At 41.3% G+C, this 25,559-nt stretch overlaps 1 protein-coding gene across 2 annotated transcripts in view; it reads left to right on the forward strand.

Moving 5' to 3' along the window:
- The first annotated feature begins 217 nt into the window (after positions 1-217).
- Sucla2 (succinate-CoA ligase ADP-forming subunit beta) overlaps positions 218-25,559 on the forward strand; it is a 43,911-nt gene continuing 18,569 nt past the window's right edge. Inside the window, exons 1-5 of one of the 2 annotated variants that reach the window (XM_036199078.1) lie at positions 218-361; positions 7,794-7,974; positions 14,412-14,511; positions 14,642-14,804; positions 24,754-24,882. In XM_036199078.1, the coding sequence (XP_036054971.1) occupies positions 272-361; positions 7,794-7,974; positions 14,412-14,511; positions 14,642-14,804; positions 24,754-24,882 (663 nt within the window). In that variant the 5' untranslated portion in view covers positions 218-271. Of the gene's footprint in view, positions 362-461; positions 673-7,793; positions 7,975-14,411; positions 14,512-14,641; positions 14,805-24,753; positions 24,883-25,559 lie in introns of those variants that run through there. The other variant, XM_036199079.1, reaches the window with a different exon arrangement.

Below are 25,559 nucleotides of genomic sequence, written 5' to 3' on the forward strand. Positions count from 1 at the left end.
TAAGTGGCGACGCTGCAGTTCTCGAGGAAGCGTTCCGGTGGCCCCCTGGCCACAGGGCACCCTTTGAGGCGGAGGTGAAAGTTCTGAGGGTCAAAGTCTGTTCTCCGTCGGCCGAGCCAGGCCGGTCCGGCCGGTCCGGCAGCGACAAGGTTAACGCGAGGCCCCGCCCCCTGGGGCGGGGATAGTCCAGGTTCGCTGGCCCGGGGTGCGCGTCGGAGGCAGTTGCGTCTCTGCGCCTGCGCGGTGCCGCGGGGACCGGTCGGACTCAGAAATGGCGGCGTCCATGTTCTACGGCCGGCAGTTGGCCGCGGCCGCCCTGAGGAGCCACCGGCAGCAGACTACGCTGCGGGCCGCCGCCCAGGTAAGTCCGCTCGGTCGGCTTCCGCCTCGGGGGTCGGCGGGCGAGGCGCGGGGCGGGGTCGCGGCCCGGCTGCCGGGCTGTCGGCGGCGCTGGCGCGTCCCGGGTGCGGTGCGGGGCTCGGCGGTGAGGCTGCGAGCCAGGAGTCCGAGCCCGGCGCATGGGCAGCTCCTCTCCGCTCCAGCCCGCGTCCCCGGGAGGCCCGGCCCGGCGCCTCGGCTGCCCGGCTTCGACTCCAGGAGCGTGGCAGGGCTGGTCGAGAGGAGCCTGGGGTCGTCCTGGGCCAGGCCCGGCGCTTCCGGGGCCCCTCTGGGGTAAGGGGGATGATGCCCTTCAAGTGAACCTTCGTGTCCCGGGAGCTGTCGTTGCCGGGGAAAGGACTTCGGAACACTAGCGGAATCGGCCTACCTACCCTCCTCAAGTCGTTGTGTTTTCATCGGTCAGCCCTAGCAGCGAGTGCTAGGGACGAGTTTTAAGTTTTCCCAGCTGATTAGCCGGGAGAGTAAGGAAGGAATCTTTCAGAGGACTTCATTTCTGGACGGACTCCGGTGTGGTGCCGACTTCTTTTTTTGTTGCTTTGTTTCTTGATATTTAGAGTGTGACAGATGTTGACCTGAGGTCATTAGGCTTGTCAGCAGCACAGTTGTCATTGATGACGATCTTGTGTGGCTAAGAGAAGTACTTTGGCCTCGGAGACAGACACAGCGGACGGGGTGAAGGCTGGGGTTTAATTTCCACGACTGCCCCTTCCTGAAGCTGTGGGTGTGCTTGTGTGTGCTCTCCAACGCCAAGAACATCAAAGCTGGGTGCTGGGGATGCTGTTCGTTTTGTTGAGTACCTGCCTAGCGTGTAGGAAGCCCTGGGTTCCAGCCCCAGCATCTCTGTAATCCTGGCATTCTAAGGGGATCAGACATTCAAGGTCATCGTCGTCTTCATAGAGAGTTCAAGGCCAGCGTAGGCTACAGGAGACCCTGTCTCAAACCAGCAACAAACCAATTAAACAAGCCCCATAAAGATTGGCCCTCGATGTTAACACCTTAAAACTTCCAGAGCAGGATATGTTTCTGAGCTAGTTCCAGAGTTTTTGGTTATGTTCTGCAGTAACTCTTCAGGCACATCATAGTTGAATAGATTTAGTCCCCCCCCCCCCCTTCCTTAAATGATGATGCCTAGTTTTTAGAGAATAGGGATTTAGTGAACAGATATGTTTTCATTCTAATAGTTTTCATCTGTTTGGAAATCCTATTAAAATGCCTTCGCCTCTTCCCTGTGGGATGTGTAATATGTTGTCTTTGTTGCAGCTCTTAGCCTGTCACTTGAGCATCAAGAGTGTAAGTGTGGAGTTTTGTTAGTAGTCTTGACACCTTGCTTGTCCATATGGACATGTCTTAGGAGGAAACTTGTTCAAGGTCACACATTCTATTTAGCAATTCAGTTCTTTAAAACAATTCCTGGGTTTGTTTTGGTCACCTTTTCTTTTTCCTCAAGTTTCCTTTTAGTTTTTTAGTTGATTCATAATATTTTAATTTGTGTGTAGTTAATGATTAAGTCAGGGTAGATAATTAGCATTTTGTTACCTCTTTTTTTGTGATAAGAGTATACATAGCCACCTTTCCAGCTGCTTCAAAATAGAAATACATTATTATTACCCACAGCTTCTGCAGTAGAACACCTAAACTCCCTCCTCCTATCTAACTGTAACTTCTGATGCTGCCCAGTCTTTGCAGGGATGGTATAGCTAACAGAATTTAAAACTAATGAAGTTTGAAGTTACAGCAGCTAGTGCTGCAAGGAAGCAGTTTATCTAAATACTTCAGACATTAAAACTCTTAAAGAGCTGGGCATGGTGGCACATGCCTTTAATCCCAGTACCCTGGAGGCAGAAGCAGGGGGATGTCTGAGGTCAAGGCCAGCTGGTCCATAGAATGAGTTCCAGGACAGCCAGGGCTACACAGGGAAACCCTGTCTTGAAAAACAAAAATCAAAACCAAACCAAACCAAACTCAAACTAATTAAAGTGTTCCAGTAGTAGTACAGTGGATACTTGTAATGCTTTCACCTAATTTAATATTTTGCATCCCCCCCCCCCCCCATTCTCTGTATAGTCTTTGCTCTGTAGATCACTCAACTCACAGAGATAGATCTGTTTGCCTCTGCCTCCTGAGTCCTGGAATTAAGGTTGTGGGATGCTGCTACCACTACCTGGCTTCATATACTTTATCTTTAAAATATTATATGCATGTATCTAAGAGTCAGAGACTACCTAACAAAAACCCCAGTAAATCTGCAAGGTAAATCTGTTCCTGAAGACACCATGTATTTCAGAAACGGGACCCAGAGACCCTTGATCTGGAACTGATTCAAATGCCCCCTCCCTGAAGACTGGCTTTCATGAAAGGCACCATGAAATCTCCCCAAAGGGAGGCAACCAACAGCCCTACCCAACAAACAGTCCTACTGGACTGTGATGCCTATGAACCATATCACAACCAGCATGGTACTCTAAGGCTGTGGTAGTGGCACACATGCCTTGATGGTGATTAACAACTTTCTAATTAGACTTAAGATCTGCTCAGTAAGAGAGAGACCACTTTATACTGGAAAGCCCAGCTACTACTCAGTGCTGTTGAAGTCATGGTTATTGGAGTAGAATCTACAACCACTAATTTATTAAACCATCATGATCCCTAACAACAGTCTATAAATATTTGTCCTTATACCCACATGTAAGTGTAGTAGTCTTCATCCCTCATCAAGGAAACTTCTCTTTGCAACAAATGGAGACCCCCCATAGAAAACCACAATCAATCAAAATGCAGAGTTGTGGAGCCCAGTCCCAGTGGATACATCTGTGGAACATCTCATACCTAAGGCTCAGGGAACATTGAGGAAGAGGGGCCATAAAAATTGTAGGAATCAGGATCAGGGAGTCTGTTTTGAGATTGTGTCTCAGTAATATCAGAAGCTGTACCCATAAAGTCTCACTGACATGACTGCTCAAATGTAAGCTGAACAAGGATGACACCAAGTGACGTGCCAGACTGATGAAGAAAAGCCCACAAGGCCTCCACCCGACACCAGGAGCTACAGGCAATTGAGAAAAGCTGGAAATGGGAGAGGTGGCCTTCCCCAGGGAAGAGCACATCTATTAGTTACTCAGTGCCAAATGATCATCCTTGAAAACATACATACAGGTAGCATTAGATGGACTGAACATATAGGAATGTATTTATATATATTTAGGAATATATATGTATATGTGAATACATATTTGCATACAATAACAACTAGTGGAAAAAAGAGGTCATGAATTTGAAGAAGAGTGGAATGAAAAAGGGGATGTATGGGAGAGTTTGGAGGGAGGAAAGGCAAGGCAAGAGATAAATATTATAATTAAACTATAATCTCAAAAATTATATATGCATATAAAATCACACCATTTCGTTTTTTGCTAAAACACCTGAGAGTAAGTTGCAGGTATCATGGCATTTCACCCATGGATACTTATATATCATATAATTTTTTTTAATGGTTTTTTGAGATGGGGTTTCTCTGTGCAGCTTTGGAGCCTTTCCTGGAACTCACTCTGTAGACCAGGCTGGCCTCGAACTCACAGAGATCCACCTGCCTCTGCTTCTCTAGTGCTGGGATTAAAGGCGTGCACCATTGGGGGTTGGGGATTTAGCTCATAGCACTTGGGAGGCAGAGTCAGGTAGATCTCTTGTGAGTTCAAGACCACCCTGGTCTACAGAGCAAGCTCTAGGACAGCCAAGGATACACAGAGAAACCCTGCCTTGAAAAACAAAACAACCAAAACCAAACAAACAAAAAGAATAAAACATATTGTGTAGTATGTGTAGTACCAGCTACCCAGGGACTGGGATATCAGTATCACTTGACTCCTAGAGTTCTAGACTGGCCTGGGCCACCTCAAAACAAACAAATAAACCAAACCAAGACAAAACACCCCCAATCCTCAAGGAATAGGACCTCCCAAATAACCATAGTGCACTCATATATGTAGGAACTTCATTTAAAGTGAATATCTAATGTGTAGTCCCTACAGTATCCTTTAGATTTTATGTTTTAGGAATTGGGATCCTTTTCTGTGGTATTTCTTTTTGATGCATGCGGCTGAGGAGGTGCCATCTAGTGGCATATACTGCTGTTTGACTCTTTTAAAAAATTATTTTGTTTTTAATTATGCATGTATGTGACTGTGCATGTGTATGTGCACATGTGTGCCGGTGTCTATAGAGTCTGGAATTGAGCACCTGATCCCCTAAAGCTGGAGTTACATGCAACTGTGAGCTCTGTTCAGTTGTGGATGCTGAGAACAGAACCTGGGTACTCTGGTGTATGTGTGTTAGTATGTGCTCCTAACTCTCTAGCCCCAGCATTAAAAGGTTTAGCATTAGTGCAACACTGTCTCCTATGGAAACATTAAAAAAATGAGTGTGACAACTTTACTAGGTTTATTTTTGAGGTATAGTTTATGTGCAGTAAAATCTATGATTAGATTTAATGGCTAGATTGATTTTTATGTTTGTGTACAATTTCTAAGTCATCACTCAGGTAAGATGGGTGTCTGAGTTTTCAGCTCCCGAGAGCTTCTTGTGCTCTTCCTTTACCAATACTCCCTTGAAAAGTAACCATTGGTTCTGGCTTCTGCCACCACAGGCTAATTTTTGACCGATTTGAGCTATGTAAAAAACACAGGGGCTGGCAGGATGGCTCAATGGGTAAAGGTATGTACCACCATGCTTGAAGACCTGAGTTGATCCCTGGGACTCACATGGTGGCAGGAGAGGACTGACTCAGGCAAGTTGTCCTTGGGCATGTTTGTGCCATGACCTGTGGACTCACGTACATAAATATAAAAAATGTAGTGAAAATAGGAAATACCGCCTTTAATCCCAGCACTCGGGAGGCAGAGCCAGGTGGATCTCTGTGAGTTCGAGGCCAGCCTGGTCTCCAAAGCGAGTTCCAGGAAAGGCGCAAAGCTACACAGAGAAACCCTGTCTCAAAAAAACCAAAAAAAAAAAAAAAAAAAAAAAAAAAAAGGAAATATCTTGGAAGGTTTTATTCTTATCTTTGGTGTCTTTACTTCAGCATTACATTTGTGACTTTAATTTACTATGTGAACAGCAATGGGTTTTTTCCCTCTCTGAAGTATCCTATTATATAAATATTTATAATTTATCCTGTTGGTGAACAATTCGGCTGTTTACATTTCTGTCCTATGAGTAAGGCTGCTGTGAATGTTACTGTATGTGTCTTTGGGTGGTATAAGACTCATTGCTGTTGGTGATATCTAGGATCAGGTCAGGAGGTAGACATCCAGAACAGTGGGAAGTTGCTGCGTTTAATTTCAGTGACACGGAACTAAGCTATTGAGTTAGCCAAATGAAATGTTATCCAGGTTTAATTTTATTATTGTTTGTTCTTGCTCTCATTCATGTTCTTCTTGTTCCTCCTCCTCCTTTCTCAGTGTGTCTCCTTCCTCTTCTCCCCGTGTGAGTGAGTGAGTGAGTGAGTGTGTGTGTGTGTGTGTGTGTGTGTGTGTGTGTGAACTCTGTGCACATGGAGTTCAGAGGACAACTTTGTGGAGTTGTTTTTTCTTCCACCTTTACTGGTTTTGGGGCTTGAATTCTGGTCACTAGGCTTGTATGGCAAAGCCACTTCTGTCTACTGTACCATGTTGTGGACCTTAGCCAGACTTTTAACTAGATGAGTTAGTGGTAACTTGCTATTATATGGGATTGCCTTGTTAGGTTAGAGGTTCTCAAACTAGGGACCTTAAGAATCAACTAGGTGATTTATTACCAGTTCAGATTTCTTTGAGTCCAGTTCAGACATTCTGGTTTTTATAGAGAATGGAGTCCAGGAATCTTCATGTTAAGAAATGTTTTAATTTTGATGTAGTAGATCAAGAACTCATTTCAAGAAATGGACTTTATGTAAGGCTCTTTAATTCTTATGGGACTGTACTTGTGAGAATTATGTTTTGGTGTGTTGGGTTTCATGTGGAAGTAATGGGAGTGTACAGCTAAAGCTTAAGAGTCCGTTGCAGCGCAGTCTTGGAAGGATTTTGTGGCTAATTTGTTCTGTATTGCCTTGGAGGGTTCAAAGGATTGAGGATTTTCAAAGGGAAGGCAGGTATTTTAACATTTTATTAGGTTTAGCTTAGACTCTGACTTGAAGTATTGGGACTAATAGATGTTAGAGCTCTAACTGATGAGTATGCTTTCTGAGTTGTGGCCTTGCTACAGGAAGCTGAAAAGCTAGCTGCATATTTCTTTCTTGTTCAGCAGTAGAGATTAGAGATTTCTTTTTGACATTCTGTTTAATAAGAAAAAATTGTGTGTGAGTGTGTGTGTGTGTGTGTGTGTGAGAGAGAGAGAGAGACAGAGAGAGAGAGAGACAGAGACAGAGACAGAGAGACAGAGACAGAGAGACAGAGACAGAGACAGAGACAGAGAGACAGAGACAGAGAGACAGAGACAGAGACAGAGACAGAGAGACAGAGACAGAGAGACAGAGACAGAGATAGAGTATGCTAGAGTGATATGTCTTCTGTGTGCTGGGTGTGTGTGTGAATGTTCCCCACAGGGCATGTGTGGAGGCCAGAGGACGACTTTCACTTTTGTAAGGGATCTGAGGAACTTAGGTTACCAGGTGTGCACTGCTAACACCTTATACTTTTTGGTCATAATTCTGATTAAACTGAAAACGGATATTTTAGTATCTCTCTGTATGACACTCTTTCTTATTGCCCTCTGGCATGTTTGTTTACTGCCTGTCCTTGTGCACAAATACACATTAGAATTAAGCCTTTGAGGATAATTTCACTATTCTATTTCTAGTTCCTGTGTGCTTTAAATGTTTAATAGAATGAATGATCATTCAACATGGATTGAAAAGGGAAGGAGTTTGTAATAGCCATGTTCTCTTGGAAGGAGTATGGGTCCAAATCATTCAGCTATCATACATCTAATGCCAGGTGATATAGATCTTAGAGAAGGGAAGAGAAACAATTGGGAATCAGTTTTAGTTTTGTGGAGAAGATGAGATTGGCCTTAGAACTTCTGAATTTATCATTCAGTTAGCCATTTCCTGTAGGCTAGTGGAGATATGGTAATGAAGCACAGATGTCAGATAAAGACTAGGGATGGGTGATGAGGAAACAGTTAAAAAGTTACAAGGGTAACTAACATTTGATAATTAACTGGTAGACCAGCTTTCAGTTTTATTATAATTCAGATACTCTGTTGTGTTTGGATGATTTAATGTAGCAATTTTGTTGTAGTTAAGAAGAACCGAGCACTCTATAACCAAATATGAGGGGTGGTTCATTTGCTCTTTCCTTCTTGTAAAACAACTGATAAACCACTGTCATACTTAAGTATGTCTCCATTTTTTTTTTTTTTTTTAGGTTCTGGGGAATTCTGGTTTGTTTAACAAGCATGGACTCCAAATACAGCAGCAGCAACAAAGGAATCTCTCGCTGCACGAATACTTGAGTATGGACTTATTGCGGGAAGCTGGCATCTCAGTTCCCAAAGGCTTTGTGGCAAAGTCATCCGATGAAGCTTATGCAATTGCCAAAAAATTAGGTACTTACAAACAAAACCAAAAACACCTTAGTCACCTTGACACAGAAACTTGGATAAGATGTAAGCTTTACTTGTGGTTTGATGACTTTTGACATTTGTTTATTTCAAGAGGTAGGTTCTCATGTTGCCAAAGATGTCTTTGAACTCAGAGTCTCCTGTCTGCCTTCTCAAAATGCTGGGATTAGGTGTGTGCCACCACATTTTACTTGGCTTTTTTTTTTGAGAAGGTAGGATTTTACAACGTTTGAAAATTTAGTTATTATAAGATGATTTTGAGCTGTGGTGTTAGTGATTTAAGAACCACTTACATTGGCCCTAGAATGCAGAAATCCTCTTTTTAGCTAGAACAGACTTACGGGGAAAGTGATTCTCTTTGTAGCTTGAAGGATGGTGGCTGTGAGGAGGGTTTTTTGTTTGTTTATATTTTTTGTTTTAGAAAGATTCTGAAGGGGATCTTAGCTGTTTGTGTGTGTGGTTGTGGGGAAGGCGACATGCACTTCCTTGCTTCTGGTGTGGGAAACAGCTGACTGAGAGTGAAGAAGCTGAGCTCTAGACTGACTGAGCTCCCTCCCAGCAAGCTGCGTCTGCTCACTGACCCATCCTAAAAGCTTAGAAAGAGGTCTGAGAATGAGGTAATGATTAGGTAGTCAGTACACAGTCGAGTTTGTTGAACGGGTTCAAGCATGGCCCATATTTTCTAGTACAATCTTTTATCGAGAGAATCCTTAATAACTTTCATTAGTTTGAATTTGTAGAAATATCTTAAACAATTTTTGAGTCTAGGAAATAAGCCTAAATTTACATTTTCAAAGGTTTAGCATGAAAACATAATGAAATAGTGTAGTGTCTGTGCACTGTTTTCTGTACTTGACGTTGGACCAGTTTTTAGGTAGGTGAGTAGGCAGTCATCTTGGATGTACTTCTCGTTACTATGCTATGACTTTAAATGTGCTTTGGTGAACTTTGTGTGTATTAGCTTTTCACATAGACTAGAGAGCATCTAAGAAATGTTTAAATTTATCTTAGCTGTAAAAATGAGAATATTCTTTAAAAATGAGAATATTACTATATAAGCTGTGTTTTGAATGAGATGGCTGTTGTTTTTTTGACTTGAGAGTATGACTTTATAGGGTTTTTGTGTGTGTGTGTGTGTGTGTGTGTGTGTGTTTCGAGACAGGGTTTCTCTGTGTAGCTTTGCACCTTTCCTGGAACTCACTCGGTAGCCCAGGCTGGCCTCGAACTCACAAAAATCTGCCTGCCTCTGCCTCCCGAGTGCTGGGATTAAAGGCTTGCACCACCACTGCCCGGCGACTTTATAGTTTTTATTGCTATAATCAAAAAAATTTTTTTCTAGATTTTTCAACAAAAGTTTTGTGGAATACTAATTTCAGTGAAATGCCTGTTAATTGAATGCAGTGGGATTTGAATTTGTGTGTGGTCAATGTCAACAGGTCTTGATTTATTTATGAATGAAGTTAGTAAAACTGTACCTATTTCAAAAATATTATTTTTTCCACTTAAATATTTTCTGAAAAAGTAATTGAAAACTTAAATGAGATAATTATTTTAATACTTTTATATTTCTGACAACTTGTGTGGATTAGGACCTAGACCTGTAAAGGACAGGTGGGAACTCTGACTTTAAAAAGAATTGTTACCTTTTAAAAATTATTTGTGTGTAGTGTGTGTGCCTGTGTGAGTACGTGTACCACGTGCATGCAGGTGCCCACAGAGCCCAGAAGAGGGCATGGAATTCCGCTGGAACTGGAATAGCAGGTGGCTCTGAGCCGGCTCTGGTATGGCTCCTCTGCAAGAGCTGTAACTGCTCTTAACCAGCAGGTCAGGGAGCTCTGCCTTGCAGGCCTGTGGAGGAGAGAAAGTTTGTTCTTGGCAAAGACTGAAAATGGTGAGAGGCCATGCCAGTCTGTAACAGGATAGCACTAAAGCTCTGCCAGGAGAGCCTGGGCTTTTCTCTACCCTGTTGCCTCTGCATCTTCTGTGGGGGTCTGCAAGGAATCTGTTGCACGAATTAATGGAGTTGGTTAAACTTTTTAATCATTTGACTCCATACTTAATTTTCTAATCCTTCTCCCCTTCTGCATATCTTTGAATGTAAATGAATATTTCTAAAATACTAGAGAATCCAGAGTTGGCAGATAGCCAGGGAGAGCTTGAATGAATACGAGCTTTTTGTTTTAGTGTGAACAGTGCCTGTCTTCTGGTCCCTGAGGCTACCTGTTGATTTCTGACTAAGGACATTATTGTTAGTTTTTAAATTAATGTTTAAACTGCCTTTAATTACCTATTACTAGTTTTCAGATAGTTGTGAGTGGTGGAGTCTGTGGCATATTGAAAAGGAATGGTTTTTCCTAAATAAGGCACTTCTGAGAGGCTAGTATTTTCAATTCTCGGTTTTTCAGGAACAGTGGAAAATTATATTAGATTTAAGAAAATTCTGTTCCTTGTAAATATGCTCCTTTTTCAACATCTAGCAGGATGTGTCGTCTTAGGAACTCTAAGAGCAGCTTATACACATCAATGACTACAGCTAAGGTTCTGCTGCCTGGAGCCTTGTTCTAGTGGGGAAGCCAAGCAACAAGTGAGACAGAAGGCTATGTATTAAGTCAGAAGTTGGTGAGTCTCTGGTGGGAAAAGCAGATCAGAGAAGGGGAATTGGCCAGAGGTAGGCAGATACATCACTAACTAGGCTTGTCAGCATAAGTAAGCCTAAGGCTCAATGTGAGGCTTGGAGAAGCTTGGCAGGCAGCTGACTGAAGAGTACCTCAGATGGTTAGAGCGAGTCCTGGGGGCAAGAGGAAAGGAGTGTGGCTGGAGTGCAGGGAGGGCCCGGGAACTAAAGGGCACTGTCTAGGCTCTAGGGTCTTGGAAGGCCCTTGTAAATAGTGAGTGTTTGAAGAGTTGTACGTAGAGCGCCATCTGCTCATTGGCTACCGCTTCAACTAGTCCATAGGACTGCGAGTCATCCAGGTGAGAAGAAGGCTGGCCAGGGCAGGTGTCCAGCTGTAGGAAAGAAGCAGTGGCCAAGTACTGCATTGTGGCAATGGGAGTATCCTCTTTGTTCCTAAATACTACCGGTAGGGCCATGTTCTGATTTAAGAAGTAAACATTTCTAATGTAGCTAATTTACATCATTCATTTTATAAGTGTTCTTTTGTAGTAATCATGTATGTAGTTTACTTTTTGTTTTTCAAGACAGGGTTTCTTTGGGTAGCCCTGGTTGTCCTAGAACTTTCTCTGTAGTCCAGGCTAGCCTTGAACTCAGAGATCCACCTGCCTCTACTTCCCAAGTGTGTAGATCAAAGGTGTGTAGCTCTATACCTGGCTTAGTTCACTTTTTATTTGATCACCAGAAGCATTTATTATCTCATTTATTGATTTGTTCATTCTGCTTTGTGCAGTGGGAAATGGCTTTTTCTCATAGTAGAGTACCTATCTTCAGCCTGTTCAAATACATATTTATAGGGTAGTGGTCATATCCCAGAGATGATTTTGTGTTAGAGATACATCAAATAGCACTAGCAAAAGGCCCTATATAGTTTTGCCATAATATGGTAAATGATACTACACTGGCAGGGTAGGCAAAATGTTCAGAGAGGCAGAATGAAGAGGACCAGAATTCCGCATGTCTTTGTGACAAGAGAATGCCTTTCTAAAAGGTATTAATTACCCTTGATTATGAACAGTGAGTAAAATCAAGATTAACTACCCAGTTTGCTAGGTTTGGGTATGAATGCCCCTGTGTAGGTGCATGTGAGGCCAGAGGATCAGTGTTGGGTATCTTCCTTTATTGCTCTCCACTTAAAAAAAAAATCTGTGTGTGTGTGTGTGTGTGTGTGTGTGCGCGCGTGCGTGCGCGTGTGTGTGTGTGTGTGTGCGCGTGCGTGTGTGTGTGCGTGCGTGTGCGTGCGTGCGTGTGTGTGTGTGTGCGTGTGTGCGTGTGTGTGTGTGCATCTGTGTGTGTGTGTGTGTGTGTGTGTGCGCGCGCATCTGTGTGTAAACACGAGGACAACTTTTTAGTTTTCTTCTGTGGGCCTGGAGATTGAACCTAGGACCCTAGGCTTGTGTGGCAAATGCTTTACCTGCTGAGCATATTGTTAGACCTCCACATGATGTTTTTGAGACAGGCTCACCTACTGAGCATGGATACAGTGTCAGTCGGCTGGCTAGCAAGCTTCAGGGTTCTCCCTGTGGCTGTAGATGTGCACCTGTGCCTGGCTTCTTATGTGGTTGCTGGGATGTGAACCCAGGTCCTCATGCTTGCACATCAAACACTGAGCCATCTTCTCAGCCCCAGGTTTGCTAGTTCTGTACAGTAAATTGGAAGTGGGGGGAATATAGTGTTTTTTTCCTGCTGGTTAAAGAAGTAGTATTATACTATTTATAAGCTATGTGAATGACATATGAGTGTAGCATTTAGGATTTTTTTATATGCCTATCTTCCTAACTCTTAGTAAGTAACTCTTCGAAGCGTCACTGCTCAGTGATGTATGGTAACAGAATTTGCTGTTGTGGGGTTTAAAACATCACCAGTCTAGGTACTGGAATTATCCCAAGTCCTGCTTAAAGTAGTATTTGTGACTCAGCATTTACAATGTAAGTTTACATCTGAACAGAGAAACTAGGAAGGTTTTTTTTTTTTAATTAGATTTGTTTATATGTATGGGTGTTTTGTTTGCATATATCTATATATGTACACTACATGCATTCCAAGTGCCTGTGTAGGTCAGAAGAAGGCATTGGATCATTTGGAATTGGAGTTACAGATGGTTATGAGTTACCATGAGGGTGCTGGGAACTGAGCCTGGTTCTGCTGGAATAGCAACAAGTGATCTTAACTACGATCCATCTCTCCAGCCATGGGAAGGGTTAAGAAAACATTTTAATCTTAGTATTGCGATTTTAATACCTTCCAAAGCATTAGTCTGATTCAGAAATGATTTAATGTGTCTAATCTTTTAAAGGTATAGATCTTTTTATAAAAATTTATTTATTCTTTCATATTTACATCCCCAACCACCGTTTCTCCTCCCTCCTTTTCTCCCAGGCCCTCCCCCCACCTCCCCACTCCTCCAGATCCACTCCTCCTCCATTTCCCTTTAGAAAAGGGCATTCCTCTAGATAGCTGCCAAACATGGCACAACAAAGTTACAATAAGACTAGGCACATGCCCTCATATCAAGACTGGGTGAGGCAACCCAGGAGGAGGAAAAGGGTCCCATGAGCGGCAAAAGAGTCGGAGACAGCCCTGCTCCCACAAGAACACCAAGCTTTGCAGCCATAACCTGTGTGCAGAGGACCTAGGTTAGACCCATAAAGGCTCCCTGAGTATTGCTTCAGTCTCTGTGAGTCCCTATGAACCCTGGTTAGGTGATTCTATGAGCTATGTTGTTATGTTGTCCTTGACCCCTCTGGCTCCTCTTCCACGGGATTCTCTAAGCTCAGCCTAATGTTTGGCTGTGGGTCTCTGCATTTGCTTCTATTAGTTGCTGAATGAAACTTCTCTGATTGATGATGATTATAATAGGCTCTGGTCTAAGAGTATAGCAGAATCATTTCATTGACTTTTTTTTTTTTTTTTTTTTTTTCCGGTCATGTTTGGTGTTATCCTAGGTCTCTGGGATATCCAGCCTCTGGTTCCTGGCCCTCCAGGCAGTGTCAGGCATGGACTCCCTCTTGTGGACTGGGTCTCAAGTTGGATCAGTCATTGGTTGGATATTCCCACAAGTTCTAGGCTACCTGTACCCCAACACATCTTGTAGGTAGGACAGATTGTAGGCTGAAGGTTTTGTGGCTGGGTTGGTGTTCCAGTCCCTCCGCTGGAAGCCTTATGTAGTTACAGAAGATGATCAGTTAAGGCTCCATATACCCCATTACTAGGAGTCTTTGCTAGGGTCACCCTCATAAGTCCCAGGGAGTTTCTATCCAACTAGGTTTCTACTTCACCCCCAAAATGCTTCTCAAAGTCCAGTTTTCTCTCCCAGTACTCTCTCCCTCCATCCTTTCACCCTTATTTGATTCCTCCTGTTTCTATCCTCACCTGTTCCAAGTCCACCCATGAAGTCTGTTTCCCCTTTCTAGGGAGAACCATACATCCCCCTCTTCAGCCCTCCTTGTTACTTAGCCTCTCTGGGTCTGTGGAGTGCAACATGATTATCTTTACTTTACAGCCAATATCCACTTATAAGTGAGTATATGCCATGTTTGTCTCATCTTTTAAAAGCATACATCTTTTAGATGGTGAATGTTCTACTTTTCAAATCTAAATCCAGAAAATCTTTATACATGGAATACCTCAGTCTTAGACATTGTAGATTAATGGGACTTCATTTAATAACACTACTTAATAATGAGTCTTAAATACTGTCTTGTGTGTGACTCCTGTTTCCTGTCTGTAATAAGAAGTATTTTTCTTCTAGGATCAAAGGATGTTGTGATAAAGGCTCAGGTTTTAGCTGGTGGCAGAGGAAAAGGAACGTTTTCAAGTGGCCTCAAAGGAGGGGTGAAGATAGTTTTCTCGTAAGTCATAGTTTTTAAAATAAAAACCTTATTTAAATTATCAGATTGTTGAAAACACTGAGATATACCTGTGATACAGATTTTTCTCAATTGGAGAAGAGAAGAATTTGAATTCTTTTTCTTATTATAGTCCAGAAGAAGCAAAAGCTGTTTCCTCACAGATGATTGGGAAAAAATTGATTACCAAGCAAACGGGAGCAAAGGGCAGAATATGCAATCAAGTTTTGGTCTGTGAGCGGAGATATCCCAGGAGAGAATACTACTTTGCAATAACAATGGAGAGGTCATTTCAAGTGAGTACTTGTAGACAAAGACACATGAGGATTTATTTATGACATTCAATTTCAGAAGTTGAACATTTTATATATATATATATATATATATATATATATATATATATGTATATGTATATGTATATATGTATATATATATGTATGTATATGAGGAATAAGAAGTATTATCCATAACTCACACAGAGAATTTATCATTTCTGGAAAACAGTTTATATAATGTAATATAATTTTTAAAAAGCTGTAGGAAAAATCCCACTGTAATACATTGGGTATTCAAGTTATTAATTCACTAGAAATCTTTGGAGATCATATTTGGGTTAAAAGACTGAGAAAATTAGTTTCTTGTATAGCAAAATAGTCTTACTAAAGATGAAAGTCAGAATAAACAAAAATGTGTATCTTTTGCCATCTTGTTCTTTTTTCACTTGTAGGTATATTTTATTTTACTCTGTTATGTTTTTTGGTTTCAACAGGTTATTTGGAGTGAGTTGAAGGTGACATTAAATAGTGAGTGATAAAGGCCCATTAGTACTACTTTGCCCTATGGAACCTAAAGTTCAAGCATTGAACATAAGCATTAGCTTCAGTTAAACCCTTTCACAGACAAGATGCATGGCAGATATCCTGTGGAAGTCCAGCTCTGACCTGTCGAAGGGTTCTTGTTGGGAGAAGAGAGGAATGAGGAAGTATTAGATAGAAAGATGAAAGGAGATGTTAAGAAAGACAGAGACACAAGATAGCTTTAGGGGGAGCCTGGGTCAATCAATACCCAGCCACCTCGAGGTTTATTCCAAAGGGCTTTTTATACAATGCCAAGGGGCGAGGCAAAAGACCTCCTCCTTTCAAGATCAAAGCACAATGTACAGCCAAGTATAGAATCTTTAAAACACCTGGTAACCATGCCTGGGGCCAAACCATCCCAATATGCAGCCCTGCTGGGTAAAACAAGCTCAAATTCTCTGACCTTGAGTAAGGTCTTACTAGGGAGTCGCTATGTGCCCCAACAAAGTCCCCCTTCTTAATAATATAAAGATCTCAAGTGAGGGTACAGAGCTTAACTCTATGCAGCTCTGAATCAACTTTCCACTAAGCTGTATTATGGCTGCTGTATCTCCTAGTAAAGGGGTAGAGGATGGTAAAGATAGAATGGCCTTTTTGAATGGGTCTAAAATAACTACAGAAGTTTTAGCTGCACCAAACCCTTTTTTTAAATCAATAAATTTCTGATGCAACTGCATCAAATCTAAGGACTCTTAGTATCACCATACTGTGGTTTATTAACATTAGCAAGTTAACATCATAATTCTAGTATGAATTACTATACAAAATTACAGTTCTCACAAACAAAAAGCAAACTCTTAATAGAATTATTTACATTTCTAAACATCCAAAAGTTTTTTTTTTTTTGGTTTTTTGAGACAGGGTTTCTCTCTGTATAGTTTTGGTGACTGTCCTGGATCTCGATCTGTAGACCAGGCTGGTCTCGAACTCACAGGAATCCACCTGGCTCTGCCTCCCAAGTGCTGGGATTAAAGGTGTGCACCACCACTGCCCGGCTCAAAAGCAATTTCTTAATAGAACTTTATGCATTTCTTGCTAACAGAACATAGGGTACATTAATACAGGCTAACATTATCCATACAAAGAACTCCAACTCATCTGTACTTTTTTTTTTTTTTTTTTTTTAATTAAATAGACTGAGGAATATAACAACTCCTTTTGAAGCTGCATCTTGAGCCTGGGTAGAAAAAACAAACTTCTCTATTTCTTTCTTTTCTTTCTTTTTTTTTTTTTTTTTGTTGGAGCTGAGGACTGAACCCAGGGCCTTGCGATTGCTAGGAAAGTGCTCTACCACTGAGCTAAATCCCCAGCCCCAAACTTCTCCATTTCTACACCAAAGAGTTCCATCCAATCCTACACAGCAGTTCCATTTCTACACAAAACAGTTTGTGAGTCACCATAGTTGATAGAGTATATATGTGTAGGTGAGATCAAAATTGTCCCATCACAATTGTACCACTCTTGTCCATCCCATTTCTTAATTCTGAAAAGTTCAAACAGTCAATTCTGATACTAGTCCTAATGTTCTACTGAAAGCTCAAGATCAGGGCCTGGCTCACCAGCTGTTCTGAGGTCTTTGTAAAACTGTCCAAGTCATAATGAATCTGAAGCAAAAGCTCCAAATATGAAGAATCTCACAACCAAAAATTTGTTGCAGTTCCCTTATATGTAACAACCCTGTTCAAACAAGAGTCTCTGCCAGCAAATAGAAGCAGCTAGCTCTGTTCCATTTCCTCATTTATAGTCCTGATCTGTCTGCACCTCCTGCCTCTGGCCTGCCAGCCCTGAGACCTTGGTGTCCTGAGGCTCAATGGCTCAAACCTGCCTCATGCTGCATGGCTCTGCCTTACCCTGCCATTGGGAACTCTGGCTGGCCTGAGTTCCAGTGCATCTCTGCTGCCATTCAGCCTGGAGTGTGGCTCTGTCTCATTCAGCAGTTCCAGCACTGCTGCTGCTGCTGCTAGGGACTCAGTCCTTGTGCTCAAAACCTCAGCTGCACTTTCTATGCCTGGGCATGTCTCCATAGGTACCTCAATGTCTCCAGAACACACACTCAGACTTGGAGGCACTTTTTCCCTGGCCTGCCAGGTGCATGCCCCATGGGCATCTTTCTCTGGAGGCTTTGTTTCTCAAACAGTGGCCAGGATGCCCTGCCCACTCGCCCTCCAGCTGCCCTCAGCTCTTCCCAAGCTCTCCTGGGGCGTCCCTCATTCAGTTCTTCAAGATTGCAGAGCCACATTCTCACAAACACCCTGTCTGATTGCACTCTCCTCACTGAGGCTCCACTATGGCAGAAAGCACACAGACTCTCGCTGCTCCAGACCCTCACCCTCACCGCTCACCCTGGCTCTCTTGGTGTCTGCTGCTGCTGATGAGTTGATGCCTCGGGTCTCAGCTGCTGCTCCTGCTGCTGCTTTCTGAAGCTGGCATTCTCTGAAGCAGCTTCTCATTCTTGGACTGCTAAGTCTGCAGTGGCTGCTCAGTCCCAGACGCTGCTTTCTGCATCCCAGGTTCTGTGCTGCCTGAAACCTACTCTGAGTTAAACCTTCTTAGCCAAGTCTTCACCATATCCCTATACCTAAAGCCTGTCTTTCTCAAACCTCACCAAAACTCTTATGACTTAACTTATATACAACTTTAGACCTAACTTAGAGAGAGAGAGAGAGAGAGAGAGAGAGAGAGAGAGAGAGAGGAGAGAGAGAGAGACAAGCTTGCTGTAGCCTAACTTCTACTATTACCTTGTTCTTTATTTACAGTTTTACTCCCAAAGAAAAGAATATCACCATATCCCAATTAATTATCAAGCACACCCAGTTAACCTGTAGTGTTCCTTCTCTTTTGTCCTCCATACCCAAACTCTATGTTCAGGTTCCATATGTGGGAGTCCAGCTCCAACCTGTCAAAGGGTTCTTTCTTGGGAGGAGGAGAGAGGAATGAGGAAGTATTAAAAAGATTGAAGGAGACAATTAGAAAGACAGAGACACAGGATAGCTTTGGGAGAGCCTTGGGTCAATACCCAGCCACCTCAAGGTTTATTCCAAAGGACTTTTTATTTATACAGTGGCAAAACATACCCCTCCTCCTCCAAGATCAAAGCACAATGTACTGCCAAGTATAGACCCTTCAAAACACCTGGTAACCATGCCTGTGGCCAAATCATCCCATTACTCAGCCCTGCTGGGTAAAGCAAGCTCAGATTCTCTGACCTTGAGTAAGGTCTTACTAGGGAGCCCCTGTAGGCCCCCAGGGTATCCTATACTGTAACTGACATTTTGAGCTCAGTAGGTTTTTAGATGCTCCCCAAAACAATAATAGGTCCAGCCTTTTTTGTTTTCTTCCAGGGTAACGACCAGCTGAGGGTTCTAATCTGAGGGATATCAAATGAATCGAAGCACACTGAGTTCTTTAGTCCATTCACTTTATTCTTCTATGGCGATTCTATCTAGTTTCTTTTGTTCTCATTCTTAGCTCTCTCTCCGTCCTTTCTGCTCTTCTCTGTTTTCTCATCATTCTCCCTAGTTCTTTCCTTCTCTGTCCTCATCTTTGTTCTTCTACATCAATTTCCCTAGTGCTGTGAGAGAACCAGTCTATATACACATGCAGTAATTCTTTGGCAAAGCAATTTGAGGCTCGAAGTTTTCAGGGTCGCAGAGAGAGGTGATAAGGATCCACACATAAAGCAATAATTGTCAGCTTCCAATTACAACCCAAAAGGGGAGTGACTAAAGGGAGTTCTCTAGTAGGGTCAACTAATGGCTAAGATCAATTAGGGAATTCTAAAAAGTCTTGTGTAAATAAACCAGGATGAAGGTAAAGAGTTGAGGTTTTTATTGTTAGTGGTTATTTTGTGTTACCTGTAAGTGAGATGAGCAAATCTGTAAGTGAGATGAGCTAATGTTTATCTGCATTTGTCCTTGGAAAAAAAGGTATCTTAGCTGAAATACTTTTGTCCGGAGAATGGCCCTGGCCAGATGTATGTAAAATAAACACAGCTGGGGAAAGTTATCCAATTATCCCAAATGTACAGAGAAAGTTGTGCCCCAGCTTGAGATACAATCATGAGATTACATGTACACATAACATGGAAATGCACAGTAACGGGGAGAATCATAGCTGTTATTGCACAAGGGTTTACAACAAGAAACAGCCAATTTCATGACGCCTTGTGTTGTCCTTTCCTCTAACAGAACCCTTAGTTCTGATAGGTTGACCTTCTGAACTCTAGTTGTCACCTGCTGTATACTCCTATGGTCTTTTGCTATCAGCTGCTCTCAGTGGTATGCTACTTGGTATGTTAACTAGTAATGTTTGGTTAAAACAAGTATCTAAAAATTTTTAATTTTTATAAGGTATTTCTTGAGGTATAACACTAGGTGGTAGTAAAAACTCACTCAATGCGATTTTTAAAAGCATTCTTTCATTTTTTGGCATTCTTTCATTCTTCGGTGAGAGCTGTAGAGATATCTCTTTGTGGTGTAATTTAACTTTGTAAGTTATCACGTAGATTTGCAGGAGGTGTGTTTTATGCATTTACTTGCTTTCTTTACACATTCTTTTCCTTTTTAGTATACATCAATACCTATTGTGTTAGTAAATGTCTGAACAAACTAATAGAGACTTTATTTTTTTTATTATGTTTATTTTGTTAGCTAGTGAGTATGTGTGTGTGCATGTGTACAAGCATGCATAGGTACATGGGACATGTGTGCCATGGGGCTGTATGGAGATCAGCAAGCTCCCAGGGCCCACTTCTCTCCACCTGCAGTTGGTTATGGGATACTGTGTTGTGCCCAAAGCTTGTTTTGAAGCCCATGCTAGCCTTAGACTTGCACGGATCCTTTTGCCTTAGCCTCCTGGGTGTTAGGATTACAACTTCTGCCCAGAATAACTTATTTAGAATGTAGTTAATGCAGCAAACTGAATGTTTTATTGTTAAGGAAACTAAATATGTTATTAAAGATAGGACAGAGCATTTGGGAGAGAATCAAAGTTGAGTTCATTTTAAGGACTTCAATATTCAGAGAAGTATTTGGGTCTTTCTTACTAATGGAAACGTGCTTCTATTTCAGTTATGTATTTGTAATGATTCAGATTGAATAGTGAAATCATTTGGCCAAAACCACTGTAGTTAGAGTTTTCCTGCCTGGCCCACAATCAGGACAAATCTCTCTTACCCGCCAGGCCCATAGATGCTCAGAACCAACCAAGTAAACACACAGAAACTTATATTGTTTACAAACTGTATGGCCGTGGCAGGCTTCTTAAATGAACCCATTTCTGTTAGTCTATACTTTGCCACATGGCTTGTGGCTTACCAATGTCTTTACATGTTGCTTCTTATGGCAGCGGCTGGCAGTGTCTCTCCCCCAGCCTTCCACTTCCCAGAATTCTCTTCTCTTTTGTCCCGCCTATACTTCCTGCCTGGCCACTGGCCAAACAGCATTTTATTTATACAGAGCGATATCTACAGCACTTCCCCTTTTCTTTTTTTTTTTTTTTAAAAGGAAGGTTTTAACTTTTACATAATAAAATTACATATAACAAAACAATTATCAAGCAAGAATTATAGTTATAATATCTAGTCTATTTGTTTTGGCAAAATTAAACAAAATATTTTATCTATCCTATATTTGTGAGTCTAAGGTTTTTATATCTAACTTATCTTTTATCGTAACTGAGGAAATTATAACTATCTAGTCTTCAACCACATCAAAGACCTCAGAAGGATATAATATTACCTGAGAACCGGGAGAAGGATGCAAGTAATTTTCGGGAGTCTTGCAGGGTAGACAGAGACAGCTGGCAGCCTGGACAGTCACCTAATATTCCTTTGTAAAGTTGGGGCATTTGTCTTCAGCCCACAAGGCTAGAGTCTCTCGGTCACTTCTCTCAGTGTCCTGTGGAATTTCTGGCAGTTTCCTCTGTGAAGCAGGTACCTGAAGGACCGTTTTGTCAAACAAAGTTTAGTGGTCACCTTTCTATGGGTCCTGCATGTCCAGTTGATCAAGCAATCCAGGCAAGAACAGTTTCTTGCCCAAATGGCTATTTTTGCCAAGGTGAAGATAAACTCCATATGAAGTGTCTTCAATGCCCATCCTCCTCTCGGTATTGTCAGGAGCAGACATGTCTCATTGTCCAGAAAGTCTAAATTTTAAAAATATTTTAAATGCTATATTCTGTAGGTCTTTGAAGTATTTGAAGATTACCTATCTGAAATATCTCTATGTATACCTAGAAGACTTAACTAACGTGGCTACGAGTATGATTATCATAGACGATTAATTATTAATCTATTTTTAATTATCCATTACAATTTTGCTCATTTTGTTTGAGACAGAGCCTCCTTCTACGTCCCAGGATGGCAAATTATGAAACTCTTTGATGTTATCACCTTAGATTGATAGAGAATTGGTTGTGCTTTCTGGAGTATGACTAGCTTTGGGAAAATCCCATGGATAGGTCTTGGTTGAGCAAGCAAATCTGGCAGTAACTGGGAACACAGCTAAGTGCTTACATAGCATGAATAGGTACTAGGTTTTAAAACCAAGTATATCAAAAGTCAGTTAGCAATTAAAGCTAGGAAGCAAAGAATAGTCTTTGATTGAATTAAAATTATAGACACGGCTAGGTGTGGTGGTGCGTGCTTATACGCCTAACACTGAGGAAACTGAGGTAGGAAGCAGGAGATTTCTGAGTTTGAGACTGCTTGGACTTCCTAGGGAGTACCAGGCCAGCCAGGGTTCCTTTTGTCTTTAATACTTTAGGTGGGGGTTCCTCTGGTCAGAATACTTGGGCAGGTATGTCTGTGAGTTGGTGCACCAGAGGGACAGACATTAGGTTACCCATTCTAGCACGTTGTTAAATGAGAGTTACTGACATTGCCTCCTGCCTTTTGGTATTGACTTTGTCCTGAGAAAATCGAATTCATCAAATGACCTTTGCTATTGTACTTTCCTAGTAAAACTTGGTATCATCTGCTGAATAAGTGGTTCACCTGACTGTCAGATTTTGGCTTTGCCTGAAATAGATGTGTACTAAAACAATTCCATTTTCTTAAATAGATTTTTATTATAGTGAGTGGCTACTATATACTTTAAATTCAAACTTAATTTAAGGTAAGGATTCGTGAAAAACAAAAAGGACAAAGAACTTAGGTTATGAAAATGAAAATAACATTATTAGTATAAATGTATTTGAACTTATACTATTTCCTCGAAACCAAATTGTTTTGAAATATTATAACAGATTTAAAACTAAAAGTCATTCTGAAGTGATTTTTCAAATGCATATAGAAAATGAACAGATTTTTATTTAATTGGGAAGGATGTTATAGAATTAGTATGAATAAAGGCTTTTCACCTTCTTTTATGTATTATTCCATATGTATCTATTTTTAAATTGGAAAACAATTCTAATTCCTTTTTCTTTTTACATTTTTATTTTATGTGTGTGTGTATGTGTTTATGTGTATGTGCAAATGACTGCCCACACTCATTGGTGGTGTAATATATGGGCTAAAGGATTCAGTTCCTTCCTTCTCCCTCTCCCTTGTGGGACCTGGGGTACTGAACAAAGATCCTTGGGTTTGGGGATAAAATCATGGCCTGCTGAGCTATCATGCTAATCCCCCCCCCAAAAAAAAATAAAAAATAAAAAACCAAACAAACAGGGTTTCTCTGTGTAACAGCCCTGGCTGCCCTGGAGCTCATTCTGTAGCCCCGGTTGACCTTAAACTCTGAGATCCCCCTGCTTCTGCCTTCCAAGTGCTCAGATTAAAGGTGTGCACCACCGCTGCCCACCCCACCTTCTATCTTTCCTTTCCCTCCCTCCTTCCTTTCTCTCTCTCCTGATGTTTTTGTTATTTGAATCTTAGTCTATTTGAGAGTTTGTTAATGTTGATTTTTTTAGCTTTCTAATTCTTAGTTTTGTTAATGGTTTTTAAAGTGTTTTTAAATCCCTGTCATACTATCACCAGATGGCCATCATTTGTTCTAGGATGTTACCATTGGTTAAGTTTTATGATGGCTGCTTAAATCAGCCCTCTTCTGAGACATTCTGACTACTGCCCATGCCTTGTCAGCTGGAAGCAGTTAAGAACAGTGCCTCAGTTAGTGTTTCTGTTGCTGTGAAGAGATACCATGACCATGGCAACTCTTATAAAGGAATGCATTTAATTGTGGTGGCTTGCTTACAGTTCAGAGGTTTGGTCCATTATCATCATGACGGGAAGCAAAGCAACATGCAGGCAGATGTGCTAGAGAAGGAGCTGAGAGTTCTTACATCTTACAACAGAAAGTGGTCTGTCTCACTGGGCATGGCTTGAGCATATATGAGACCACTATAGTGACACATTTCCTCCAAAAAGACCACACTTACTCCAGCAAGGCCACATCTCTTAGTACCAATCCCTTTGGGGGCCTTTTTCTTTGAAACCACCATAAGCAGTATACACCTCAAAACTCCTAACAGCAGTCTGGCTGGTAGTATCCCACACCCTTAATCCCCTCATTCCGGAGTCAGAGGCAGGCAGATCTCTGAGTTCTAGACCAGCCTGGTTTCCAAAGCGAGTTCCAGGACAGGCTTCAAAGCTACACAGAGAAACCCTGTCTCAAAACAAACAAACAAAACAAAACAAAACAAAACAAAATGAAACAAAAAATCCGAACAAACAAAAAACCCTAACAGCATTTAGGTGACTTCTGAGAGTGAGGAATGAGATGCTCGGAGTTACAGATTCCCTGATAGACAGACAAGAAAGATGATTAATTTCCAAGATAGCTTCTTCCTCATTCTTCTGATCAGAGACAAGCCTGGCAGCTTAAAAAGCCTTGTGGGCTTTTCTCTTGACAGTGAGGCTCCTGCTGATTTAATCATTTGTACTTAGGCCTTATTTTCTTAGTTGCTCATGGCAGTAGCCAGGGCTGTTCTTACAAGGTGATTTGTTTTCTTTTTATTTGTTTGTAGGAAGACTAGAAGCTCAGAAAACCTGCAAAATTTTCCTCAGATTCTTGTTTTCACTTAAGCAATACTTTAATGTCTCTTGAGATTTATGTGAAAAATGCATGTTATATTTCATGTATTTTATTATGTTTACATTTTGGTGTAAGTGTGTGAGTGTGTGTGTGTGTGTGTGTGTGTGTGTGTGTGTGTGTGTGTGTGTTTCTCTTGCAGGCAAGGTATCATTTTTGTTTTCTTTTTCTGTTTCTTTTTCATTTTTCAGTTAAACATTTATAGTGGTGAATTGTTGGAGATATGTTATTTTGTCAAAGAAAATTTAAATATGATATAGAATCAGTAGATACCCATATTAGTTAGTGCACAGATGAGTTTTAAAATTGTGTTGAGTCTAAAGTAAAATGTGATGGTTTGTCTTCTTCATTCCTTGTAGGGTCCTGTATTGGTAGGAAGTTCACAAGGTGGCGTTAACATTGAAGATGTTGCTGCTGAGAATCCTGACGCCATCATTAAAGTACCTGTTGATATAATAGAAGGCATCAAAAAGGAACAAGCTGTGACAGTATGTTATGTTCTGAAACATCTTTAGCTTTTAATTAGATAATTATAATACTTAAATAAAGATAGTTAACTTTATAAAACACACAAAACAATTAAAGCAGTTTAATTTCTTTTTTAAAATTGCAGTTTTTGAAAGTACCTACAGTACTTTTCTTTGTAGGCTCCATAAACATTTCTGTATTTCTTTGAAAAATGGGGATTTTTTTTTTTTTTTTGCCTCTTTCCTGGAACTCACTCTGTAGACCAGGCTGACCTCGAACTCACAGAGATCTGCCTGCCTCTGCCTCCCGTGTGCTGGGATTAAAGGCGTGCGCTACCATGGCTGGCTGGGGATGCTTTTAAATGGGTCACTGTGCCATTGCTGTATCTAGAAACATTAGCAGTTATTCTTAATGTTTTCACATATCTAGTCATTCACAAGTTCCTAATTATCCTGTTACTACTTCTTATAGAAGTTACCTGAGTCAAGATCGTAAGAGGTCTTCCATTGTGACTCATTAACATGGTCCACAGCACCTTTTTTCTAATGTACAGGTCTCCTTTCTCTTACTTTTAAATTTCAGGGTTTTTTTTTTTTTTTTTTTTTTTTTTTGTTTTTGAGCTGAGGATCGAACCCATGGTAAATTTCAGTTTATTTGTTGAAGAATCAGGGGTGATTATCAGTCATTGCTTTTCATA

Source organism: Onychomys torridus, chromosome 9 (genome assembly GCF_903995425.1).
Source record: "Onychomys torridus chromosome 9, mOncTor1.1, whole genome shotgun sequence".
In the NCBI taxonomy this organism is placed as follows: Eukaryota; Metazoa; Chordata; class Mammalia; order Rodentia; family Cricetidae; genus Onychomys; species Onychomys torridus.